The sequence below is a fragment of the Phascolarctos cinereus genome, unplaced genomic scaffold (assembly GCF_003287225.1).
Source record: "Phascolarctos cinereus isolate Bilbo 61053 unplaced genomic scaffold, phaCin_HiC Scaffold_4;HRSCAF=312, whole genome shotgun sequence".
Lineage (NCBI taxonomy): Eukaryota > Metazoa > Chordata > Mammalia > Diprotodontia > Phascolarctidae > Phascolarctos > Phascolarctos cinereus.
Window position 1 is genome coordinate 558,063,866 of NW_027555847.1, and position 11,859 is coordinate 558,075,724.

General features: G+C 42.0%; 2 protein-coding genes across 5 annotated transcripts in view; one reads left to right on the plus strand and one right to left on the minus strand.

Moving 5' to 3' along the window:
- The window catches only part of DTNBP1 (dystrobrevin binding protein 1), a 166,577-nt gene extending 158,150 nt beyond the window's left edge, over positions 1 to 8,427 (plus strand). For both annotated transcript variants that reach the window (XM_020986793.2, XM_078153582.1), the window contains exons 9-10: positions 5,496 to 5,636; positions 7,962 to 8,427. In XM_020986793.2, the coding sequence (XP_020842452.1) occupies positions 5,496 to 5,636; positions 7,962 to 8,194 (374 nt within the window). In that variant the 3' untranslated portion in view covers positions 8,195 to 8,427. The remainder of the gene's footprint in view (positions 1 to 5,495; positions 5,637 to 7,961) is intronic.
- A 907-nt stretch (positions 8,428 to 9,334) lies between these two features.
- Positions 9,335 to 11,859, minus strand: part of JARID2 (jumonji and AT-rich interaction domain containing 2) — a 334,127-nt gene continuing 331,602 nt past the window's right edge. For all 3 annotated transcript variants that reach the window (XM_020986790.2, XM_078153580.1, XM_020986792.2), the window contains one exon: positions 9,335 to 11,474. In XM_020986790.2, the coding sequence (XP_020842449.1) occupies positions 11,292 to 11,474 (183 nt within the window). In that variant the 3' untranslated portion in view covers positions 9,335 to 11,291. The remainder of the gene's footprint in view (positions 11,475 to 11,859) is intronic.

Sequence of the window (11,859 nt, forward strand, 5' to 3'; positions counted from 1 at the left end):
CAACCTAGAGTCTTCCTAAAGTCCCAGCCTTGCTGATTCCAGCCCAACACCAGGTGAGCTGTCAGAACCCTATAGCCTCCAACTGTCAACCAGGAGGAGATCCTGAAGTCCAGGTGGTAGAGCAGGCAAACACCAACACCTGGACCTCTGAGTGCCTCAGTGAGGGAGGGAGAACTGGTGGAAACCAGCTCAGAAAACCACCAGGTGCCTCGGCACTCTACCGCAAAGGAATCTCCCAGTGCACTAGCAGAAATGAGGGAGGCAGCATTGCAAGGGGCTCCAGGCAGATAAACACCCTGCAGCACCCATCTAAAAGGAGCTGAAGAAAGCTAAAGGAAAGGAAGAGCAGGCAACCTAGAATTGCCTGAAAGTTCCAGCCTTGCTGATTCCAGCCCAACACGAGGTAAACTGCAAGAAACCTACAGCCTCCAGTTGCCAACATAAGAGGCCCCAGCACACAAAGCCAGTGACCAAGACCTAGGCTCCCAACACAAGAAGCTTGGGTCAGTGCCCTCTGTTCCCCAGCAGGAGATCTCAATCTCTTTAAAGGCCAGGGAATAAAGAAACCATAAGTAAAAAGAAACATACCATAGATTCATATTATGAGAAGAGTGAAGATCAAGACAGAAATTCTGAAGAGGACAACATTGTCAACAAACCCACATCTGCAACAACAAAAGGAAATATGAACTGGTCTGAAGGCCAAAAAGCCTTCTTAGAAGAGCTCAAGTAGGATTTTAAAAGTCTAATGAGAGAGGTAGAAGAGTCCTTAAAAAATACAATTGGCCAATTGAAAAAAAAGTACACTGAAGAAAACAAGTCCCTAAAAAACACAATTGGCAAACTGGAAAAAAAGTACACTGAAGAAAATAAATCCCCTAAAAATACAATTGGCCAATTGAAGAAGGAAGTACAGAAACTAACAGAAGAAAACAATCTGTTAAAAACTAGAATTGGACAAATGGAAACTAATGACTCCATGAGAGAGCAAGAATCAGTCAAACAGAAACGAAAATGAAAAAAACAAATGAAAACATAAAATACCTCATCGGTAAAACAACCGACCTGGAAAATTGATCCAGGAGAGACAATTTAAAAATCATTGGACTACCTGAAAATCATGATAAAAAAAGAGCCTGGACAGTATCTTTAAGGAAATCATAAAGGAAAACTACCCCGAAGTCCTAGAACCAGAAGGTAAAATAACCATAGAAAGAATGCACTGCTCACCACCTGAAAGAGATCTCAACCTTGACAATGCCAAGGAATATAATAGCAAAATTCCAAGATTACTAGATGAAAGAGAAGTTGCTGCAAGCAACCAGAAAGAAACAATTTAAATATCATGGAACCACAGTCAGGATTACATGGGACCTTGCAGCTTCTACATTAAAAGACCGCAGGGCATGGAACATGATATTCCATAAGGCAAAGGAGCTTGGATTGCAGCCAAGGATCAACTACCCTGCAAAAATGAGCATGATTCTTCAAGGGAGGAGATGGATATTCAGCGAAAGAGGGGACTTTCAAACCTTCCTGATAAAAAGACCAAAGCTCAAAAATAAAAGCTAAAACAGAGGATTTTGTATTTGATCCTGGAAGTAATAGGGGGCCACTGGGGTTGACGGAATTGGGGGGGCAGGGAGGAGGTGGGGAGGTGAAAGATGATATGATCAGACGATTTTTAAGGAAGGACAGTTTGACAGCTGAATGCAGGATGGATTGGAGCAGGGAGAGAGACCTGAAGCAGGGACACCAGCCAAGAGGCCATTGCAATGGTTCAGGCATGAGGTGATGAGGGCCTGCACTAGGTGGTTATTGTGTCGGAGAAGAGTGCATATGTGAGAGATGTTATAAAGGCAGAAATGAGAGGATTTGACATCTGATTAGATATGAATGAGAGTAAGGTGTTGAGGGTGACATCTAGGTTGTGAGTCTGGGTGACTGGAAAGTTAGGAAGAGGAGGATTTGAGGGGGAGAGGTAATGAGTTCAGTTCTGAACATGTGGAGTTGAAGATTTTTTTGGCACATCCATTTTGAGATGTTTAATGGGCAATTGGAGAGGAGAGGCTGGAGGTTAAGGTCATGCAGGTAGATCTGAGAGTCTTCCACATGGAGATGACCATTGAAACATGAGTGCTAATAAGATTGTCCAGTGAAATAGTATAAATGAAAAAGAAAAGAGGACCCAGCACAGAGCTTTGGGTGATCCCCATGGTGAGCAGTCATGACACTGGTCATGTTTGGGGAACAGCAAGTTGGCTAGAATACAGGGAGTCCAATTAGGAGGCTATGGCATAAGTCCAGGTGAAAGGTGATACGGTCCGGGGCAGCTAGGTGGCGCAGTGGCTAGAGCACTGGCCCTGAAGTCAGGGGGACCTGAGCTCAAATCCGGCCTCAGACCAAACACTTGACACTCACTAGCTGTGTGACCCCAGGCAAGTCACTTAACCCCAATTGCCTTAAAAAAAAAAAGTGATGATGTCTTGAGTTGTGCCTGTGTAACTGGAGAGGAGACAAATGCGAGATGCATTGTGGAGAAAAGAATCAACAGAACTTGGCAACTGATTGGATAGGGGGCTTAAGGGAGAATGAAGTCAATGATAACCTGTAGGTTGTAACTGGAATAGTGCCTTTGACAAGAATAGGTAATATGGTACGAGGGATAGGTTTTTGGGGGAAAGAAGATGAGTTCCATCTTGAGTTTGAGAGGCCTGGCAGGCAGGACTTCAGTTCCACAGGGAGACAAAGGCTGATATTTAGGTTGAGAATCGTCTATGTAGAGATGACAGTTAGAACCTATGGGACCTGGAGGTCACCAAGAGAAAGAGTAGAGGATCCAAGGCAGAGCCATGGAGGACACCCCCACATAGGGAATGGGACAAAGCTAATACCCCACAGAGGAAAACCCGGGCAGAGAATGTCCAAGGAGAAGGCCAGTGGCATCAAATGCTGAAGTGAAGGAGAGGATCAGGACTGAAAAAGGCCCATTTGATTTGGCAGTTATGATCTTAGCTTGGTGAGAGCACTGCTAGTGAGTGGGGTCATGAGCCAGATTCAGAGGAGTTGAGGAGTGAGGGGGAGCTGAAGAAGTGGAGGCAGCAAGTAGAGGTGGCTTTTTATCCCCTAGTGCTTTGGTTGTGAAAGAGTAGAGGGATCTAGGAAATGCCCTAAGGAGCAGTGAGGCCAGCTGAGTGTTTTTTCAGGTCAGAGGAGAGCTTGGCCTGGCTGTAAGCAGCAGGGAGGGAGCCGCCGGAGATCAGCAAAGAGGGACGTGCAGAGGGAAACGCTGCTAAAAGCAAGGAGGGGAGAAGCTTGGCCTTGGCCAGGGACTGGAGCAAAGGAAGCAACAATGAGTTATTTTGTAATTATTTAAGGTGCAGAATTGAGTCATGATTTCTGCTCCTATGCTGTTAATAACTTATTGTTATTACCATATTAAAGAGGGAAGGAAAACTAGAGAGCCAAGATTAGTCAGCTCGTATAAATGTCTGATATGATAAATAGGGAACAAGTAGTAGTCCATAATTAGGACTTGTCTGCATAACCTTAGACAAGTCGCCTAACTGCCCTGGGTTTGGTTTTTGTCTGTAAAATGAGGGTGTTGAGCTCGATGACCACAGTGAAATCTACGATCCAGGGTTTGCTTTGATTTCGTTGGTGGGAGGAAGCTCCCCTTTGCAGTACAGATCAGCAGGTGTGCTGCATCTGGACGTGCTCCAGAGACAGGGCTTGAAGATGAGTGCTTTTGCCTGGGTGTCGCTGTAAAGAAGTCACCACCTCTCAGTGCACTCTCCAAGGCTTGAATGTGCATGGCAGTTGCTCGACTGTATGGATAGAGGGAATCAGATCCAAAGCAATAAAGAAAGAGGAAGAATACACAGGTGCCCTTTGTCATTCTGAAAAGATTTTTCTAGTAAAGGCTGTCATGGAAGTTGAGCCCCTGCTTTAAATGACTTTTTTTAATACAATTCGCGCACACACACACACGCTAATGAGGCAAAACCATTCATTTGATAGGCAACAATAATTTTAGTAAATAAGACCTTAAATCAACAAGATGGTGAGGGTTGATGCTAAACATGTAAACCTTATTAATGAATTTGCTGTTTTGTCAGATACTGGCTCAAAGAGCCTTTGGTATCCTACATCGACGTGTCCAGTCCTCATAAAAACACATCTTAAATAACTAATAATCGATGGCCCTGAAGGGATGTCATTGTGAATATTCACTGTGCTTTTCTGCTTATTTTTCTCAGAATTAGATTTAACCTTCTTCCAGTATCCTCAGAATATGCTTTTCAACAGGTCCAGAGGTCTCCCGTATCTCCCATGCCATGGCACAAACGAATGGACCCATTTCCTGGGGATTTGGGGGGGGGGTCATGTTTGCTAGGGTGCGTTTTGGTTGCCAAGTGGCTATCACTAAAAGCCAGTGCTTCTTAACCTTTTTGTGTATCATGGCCCACTCCTCAGAATATTTTAAAATGCATAAAAATACATAGGATTACAAAGGAAATCAACTGTATTATAAGTTAACCAAAATATATATTTTTAAATACAAGGTCACAGACCCCAAGTTAAGAACCCCTCTGACTTAAGCCTTTTCCCATTTCTCCAGTTTATAACTTCAAAGGCTATATTATTTTCTGATTTAATACTGTGAGCCAAACAGGGATGTTAGAATTGGAAACTGGGTTCTTTTATGTAAGTTATTATCTAAGAAAATCCTAAACACAAGTTGTAAAGTTATGAAGGTTGAACACATGAGAAGACTATTACCAGAAACTCTACTCCAATCTAGAAAGACTCTTTGGGAAAAAAGGAGGAAGAGGTTCTACAGTACTTCCTGCATTTCAAACACACCTTAACCTGAGAATTCCATGGATCTACTCCTTGTTTTGTGCTGAGAACTCGACCAGGGAATCAAGTGGAGAAAAGAACAGCTTCTTGGCTCCAGAAAGGGCCCCTGTACTTTACCTAGGTCTTGCCCCTCCTCTTGTGTGACAGGATCCCAGTGCTGTTATTAGCCGGCCAGTCTGACCAGGAGGGTTCCAAGCTTTCAGAGCACTTGAACTGGTAGAAGAGAGACTGTCTGATGGAAAGGCTTGTTGATTCAACACTTCTGCCAAAGAACAGTAGCTGTGCTCTCTAATACTTAGTGGCCTGGCTGAACGCAGACTCAGCCTGTAGCTGCGAATCAACAAAACATGAATATTCTATTTCATTGAATTGAACTCAAAACAGAACAAACAACAACAAAAAGTACTTCTGATGACATTCTTCTTTGAAAGGTAACAGGTAACAAGGATTGTCCCCTTGGAGCTGTTTTTTTTTTTCTGGGGGAATAGGTTGGTTTTTTACAGCTACCTTGCTTTGAAGGGAAGGTTGATGCAGCCCAAACTATTTGCCTGTAGCTAATGATTAACATCTACCTTGTTTTTGAGTATTCTGTGTTAGTCATTTTGGTTAATTCATTGTTTATTTGTTTACAGAGCCCATAGGCAGCATGTCATCCATGGAAGTAAATGTGGATATGCTAGAACAGATGGACCTGATGGACGTGTCTGATCAGGAGGCCCTAGATGTCTTTTTGAACTCAGGAGGAGAAGACAACTTGCTATCTCCTGGACTAGGTATGAGCCAGATATTGGAGACTTGGATAGATGGCATTCATTCCCTGCCTAAATCAAACTGGATCAGTCTCATTGCTGGCATATATATTTTTTCTTCAAAAAGCTGTTTTTTGTTCATTCTTCACTTTTAAAATACCAGCTGATAGTTGAGCTTTGCTTTGGCTTCAGTACATAAGGTATGAGTTTTGAATTGGTTAGAAATCAATTATCTGTTGCAGTTATCCCAGTAACTTTGGGCCAATTGTTTGTAATGTACAGACTACATTCTTCTCCCAAAGGTATAGGTGTCTTAGAGGGCAAGTGTGAAGATGTCTGCTTAGAATAATTCTTAGTTCATCTCCCTCTTTTTCCTAAATGGAGTATTTCAGAGACTGTTCCTTGGCTGGGCTTACCCTCATGCATACACACATACATGCACACATCGATACATTCATAAACATGCTTTAGCTCAAGGCTGTCCCGCAAATTGTTGAGCAGTTTTGTGTAAAGCATGAGTATCTAGAAGTCATGTACCTAGAGGTTGGGCACTTTTTTTTTTTCAATGAAAATATCCAGCACTTTACAGCAACCACCTGTCAAGGCCTCCTTGAAATTGTTCACACAATTACATTTTCAAGCAGCTAGATTTTGAGGTGAAAAAGCAAAAATTTTTAACTTTTTCAGTGAGCTATTTAAGAAGCTAGAGCATAAGTCAGGAATAGGGACTGGCCCCTACCAGCCATGAGATACCACAACAGTTGTTTAGCTGTTCTTACATGCATAGAACACCAAGCATCAGAGACTGGCTCTCTTAAGTAGGTTATTACATTGAGATTAGTGTCCAGCCAGACCATGATCACTCTCATGATATTCATGACACAGAAGTTCATACATATCCATTTTTAATGACAAATTAAGGCAGCAAAGCTGAATGGGTTTTCAGTTACCCTTAGAGCCAGAATACAGCTTGCTTACTTTACAGAGAAAGAAAGTCTAGCCCTAGAGGGAGTCACATAGTTTAGTGAGTCTAGAGCCTGGACTAGAACCCACATCCACATGCTGTAGAAGCTCTGAGTTGGAGGGTCTATTCCATTACACTGGGTCTCCCCTGCATTCTCATTCTGCTGAAGAAGTTTCTCATCCTTTTTTTACCCCCAATCCACTTCTGAAATCTGGTGCTCTTTGCTGCTCTTTAAAAAAAACAAAAAACAACAGTAGCTAATTAAGTGGTGGGAGTTACCCGCTTTTCTAGATTTCTGTTAGAAGAGACCTCAGCCATTTAGTTTGAACCCACCCCCAGTAAGTGAGTGGTAGTGGCTCTGGACTACATCAACTTACCTGATGATGGCTTAGCATTTTCAACTTCATTTTAGGATGTTCCACCAATTGTTCATGTCCATGAGAAGATGTTGGCACCAGAACTGATTCTAGTTCCTCATGCTAAACCACCCCATCAGGCCTGCACCTATGCACTTAAATCTGCATATGGGTGGGTACACGCGTTCTAGAACATGACACATTTTTAACACACTCGTGCACATTTGTCTCAAACCATTCACTTGTGGCTATTCCTTGCCTGGGCTGAAGGTCATTAGTATAAGGGACACAAGTTGAGAAAGGGACTCGAAAGAATATAACAAACATTCAGTTATTAAGAAGAGGTCCTCTAAGGGGCACATTATCCATTTCAGGACTGCAGATCCTTTTTGGATTCCCAGGGTCCCGCATTTCTATTTCTTTGGCCATCACTAAGTTGAGTGGCATAAAGCAATTTTTCACTCAGATTCAAAGCTGTAGAAAAAAAAAAAGACTGAAGTTTGTCTTTAGTTCATAATAGAAAAGAACATTTAAGGGGATTTTTCTGCTTTTTTAAAGGCAGGCTGAGTATTTCTTTGTGGTAGAATGCTAGATCTTGAGTCCAAAAGACCTAGACTTCAGTCTCCCCTGATACTTAGTAGCTGTGTGGCCCGTAACAAGTACTTCAGCTATGACCTTTAGCTTATTCACCTGGAAAACGCCTCTATTACCTGTAGCACAGGGTTGTTAAATATCCAATGATAGAATATAATCATAACTTATAATCATTACAAAGGCCAAACTTTAAAACATTACTTAAACATGAGTTATTGTTATTACTCCAACCATGTGGCATAACTAGGTGCCCAGTGGTGGGAAGTGAGGGCAGCATTGATAATGGTCAGGAGTGGACCCCCCCCCAAACATTTAACATGATTGCCTTTGATTCTATCCAGCTTATACCCCAATACACTCCAGAAAGAGAAGCTCCCAGAATAAATGTAGCATCTTCCCTCTGGTGAATTTATTTTTCTTCTGCTCTTTTTGCAGGGCCTGATTCTAGTACCTGTCAGAATGAAATAAGCCTTGAGGTTCCCAACCATTCTGCATCTCAAAGTAAACTGTCTTCCTTATCCTCAGTCTGCACTGACTCTGCCACCCAGGAGAACAGTGAAAGTGGAGAGTCCCCGGTTGTTCAGTCTGATGAGGAAGAAGTCCAAGTGGACACTGCTCTGGCTACTATAAAGGCCAGCTCAGATGTTAGTGATGAAAGTGACTCTTAAAATTCCTGAAGCCTGGCCTTCATTCTTTGACTACATAGTATTTCAAGGAAGAGAGCTCAGGTTTTGACCAGATAGTCTGCCTGAAGTCATTCGTTTTATGGGGATACTAAACTTTTATAAAATTGCCAATAATGAGTGGGAGATGCCTAAAAGCACAGTTTTCTCTAACAATAAAATCTGAGAACTTTGAGCATTGTTAAACTTTGTATAGCAAATAAATTCTGAAGCTCTTAGTCATTTTTTTCTGTGTATTTGTTATACATTAGAAATCATTCCAAAACTACAAGGGCTTAAAGACAAAAGATATAGTTCCTTTTGGTGAGCCTGAAGAGCCTACACTTTGAAAGGAAAGTGCACATACTTGCCAATTGAAGGGAACCTCTAAAATGCAGGTGTCACTTCTGCTTTGGTCCGTGGTTGACAGAAAACCAGTAGTCAGCCACTCTGCTCTATAGGGAATTTGACTTTTCTCAGTTACTCAATAAGATGGCTCTCAGCTCAAAACAGATTTCACTCACCCCGCCCTCACTCTCCTACCAAACTATCCTAACCACTGTATACAAGATCCACTTTTAACTTACTTAGGAGAAATAGGCCCAAAGGAGCAGACTTGAGCCTAAAACCAACACCCCTGGCCTCCCTCTGCCCCAGTCTCCTTGACAAGCAGCTGACACTAGGGGGATGGAAGTGATGGTTTTTCTACAACTACCAACCTGAAACTCAATTCTGGGGTCCTAGTGTTTCAGCCTGTGCCTCTGTTGCCTTCACATACTTTTTGTGTGGGGGATGATGGTAAGTTGACGTACTGAAAGGAAGGCAAATGGTAAAGCAGTGAATTCAAGCAGCAAAGTGACAGCAGGAGAGAGGTGGAGGAGATGCTGGAAAGAGTCAGGAGCGACACACAGCCCTCCCCCAAGCCTTCATCTAGACATTGCACCTCGGAGAGGCCACGTAAAAAGACTGGATTCTAAACATCAACCAGGGGTTGGGGAATGAAGACAGGGCTGCTCCCTTTTCTCTCATGTCTAGTTTTCTACCATGGGTTATGAAGGGAAAGAATGCCAGGGAGGACACAGCACCCCTCTGTCAGGCAAGAAAGAGCTCATTCCACTCACTCAGCTTCCACAAGACAGACAAATGTCCAAAAAACTGTTTTTATTATTAAACCTTGTAGTACAAACCTGAAAAGTAAACAAAAAAAACTGGCAATAAACAACAATGAAGTCTTTCCTTCCAAGGAAAGAGAGCAGAGCAGCGCTAATAAATTAAATGTCCAACTGTAAGCCATAGTCAGAAGTTTACTGTCAAAAAGAGGGGAAAAGTACACAGCAAGGCCATAAAAACCAGACAACCACATTGGAAAACACTCGACTCGTTTATGTTATTGTTCAATATTCCAAAAACAGTTCAGTCTTCTGCAACCACCACCAACAAATTGTATTCTAGGACTTCCCTGACGAGTCCCCACTGGCAAGCTCAGTGTGAGGTGGGTAGCTACGGTCTTGGTGAACTCAATTATGAAACAGAGGACAGCTTGTGAAAAGTTTCCCTTCTTTATTCCACACAGACTGTACACACAACCAGAAGAGGGCGACAGCTACTCCACTGTGATTTCTCGTCGTTGTTCAGTGACGTAAGCAGCACTTATAGAAATGTTACAAGAAAAACCCTGTAAGCATCCAGTCCAATCCAACTGATGAAGAAACGGAAACGTAAGGCTTTTCTTCATCCTGTCCCTCTGCCGCCCTTCCCCCCCTCCCCACCGAGAAAAAAGGCTCAAGTATTTAAAACAATTTACAGGCATATGTACAAAAAGGGATGGGATTTCTTGTGTGTGTGTTTGTGTGTGTGTGTGTGTTTGTTCTGTTTTGTTACAACATACAGGAAAAAAAAACAGACAAGATGAGGGCAGATGCATTTTCACATTCAAAAACAACTATGCAGACCTCCTAGTGGCTCTAAATGTGATCACAGAAATGAAACAAATTCAAAAGGAAAGGATTAATGCTGACTCGTGTGAAGATGTGAAACAACAACAGCCGCGGGATGGAAATGGAATGTCAGAAAGATTGCACGTCTATGACAAAGAAGCACTTAGGGCTTCAATCATTTTTTTTCCTTTTTTTTTTTCTTGTAAGGATGCTATTGAAGGGTTGTTATGGTTTTTTTTGTCTTTTTTGTTTGTTTTTTTTTTTGATAAAGTAGCCAACAGCACCAAAAAAATAACAGAATGGATTTCCTAATGAAATCAGGCACAGTTTTCCCTCACATGACCCCTCCAAGGTAGGCAGTCTTTTTTTTCTCTCTCTCTCTCTCTTTTTTTTTTCCTTAAACAGATGCATAGTGATGTGCTGGTAAAAGAACCTCGTCACTCCAAATCTCATCATTTTGCCTATGGTTAGGAAATAAAGTCCACCTTCAGCTGCCATAACCTCCCAAAGAAAAAGAATGGGCATCATCCAATTAGAAAAAAAAATTACAAAACTCATCTTGCACGTGACAGAAGAAAAGACAGCCAAAGTAAAGCAACTTCTTCTTTCAAGTTTTTGTTGTCTCCTATCCCCTTTCTCTCTAGAAAATCTGCTCACATGACTGGAGAACAAATTATAAAATACAAACTTCAACCTATTAAAAATGGGTTCAAAGTCTTTTTCCCCACAGTTATGAAAATAATAAAAACAAAAAACAAAATTCCCCACCAAAAAAAACCCCACCTAAAGAAAAACCCCCCAAAAAAAACCAAAACAAAAAATCAAAAAAAACCCCAAAACAAACCAATCCAACAACAAAAAACAAAAACAAAAACAGGCTTTTACTCAGCCAAAGGGGTGATACAGATTAACATCGCAGCCCCTCAAGGGTTTTAAAACAGTGAATATACGGCAGTTTCCAAAAATCCAACTGCTGTATCTAACTCTCCTAAGTACAAAAAAAATTTCAACAATTTAATGCTAAAACAAAATTAGTTCTCTAAAACCAGAAGAAAATCTTCTTTAGAGCTAGTGCAAAGACAGCTTGTATTCTACAGCAAGTACTCCAAACTAGGATATAATAATTACAAAAAATATATATAAATCAACAATGAGTGTTGGCATCTTCAGGATGAACTTGAAGCACTTTTGGATGAGCTGGAGGATGAAAGCCTAGATGATGGCACGTCAACTGTTGCTCTCTTTCGGGGTCCTCTTTTTGGTGTAGGCTTGCTAATACAGTTCTCAATGCTGCCATTTTTCCCAGATACTTTCCCACAAATCTGATTGACCAGACTGATAATTTGTTCCTGTGTGGAAAGAAAAGGAGAGAATGAAATTAATATATCAGGGAAAATCTTGTCACCTCCTAGGCCTAACTTCCTTAGCCTACAGCACTGGATATCAGGTAGCAAAGGCAGTGAAAGAATCGTAGCACCTCCAGGTGGGTGGGCCCCGCCAGGACGGGGGGTGGCTGATGCCAAAGGAGACCAACAGAACATGTGGCTCACAAACAGAAACAGTGATGGAAACACTGCCTGAGAGAGGCGGACAGGAACGCTGAAATGCCTCACCGGGAAGAAAAGGAGCCAGGTTAGAGGACAGAGACATTACCAACTCCAAGGTTACCTATGCTTTACTCAAAGCATGAAAACAAAGCTATGTGACTCCATATTTACCTTAAAAATGGATGGC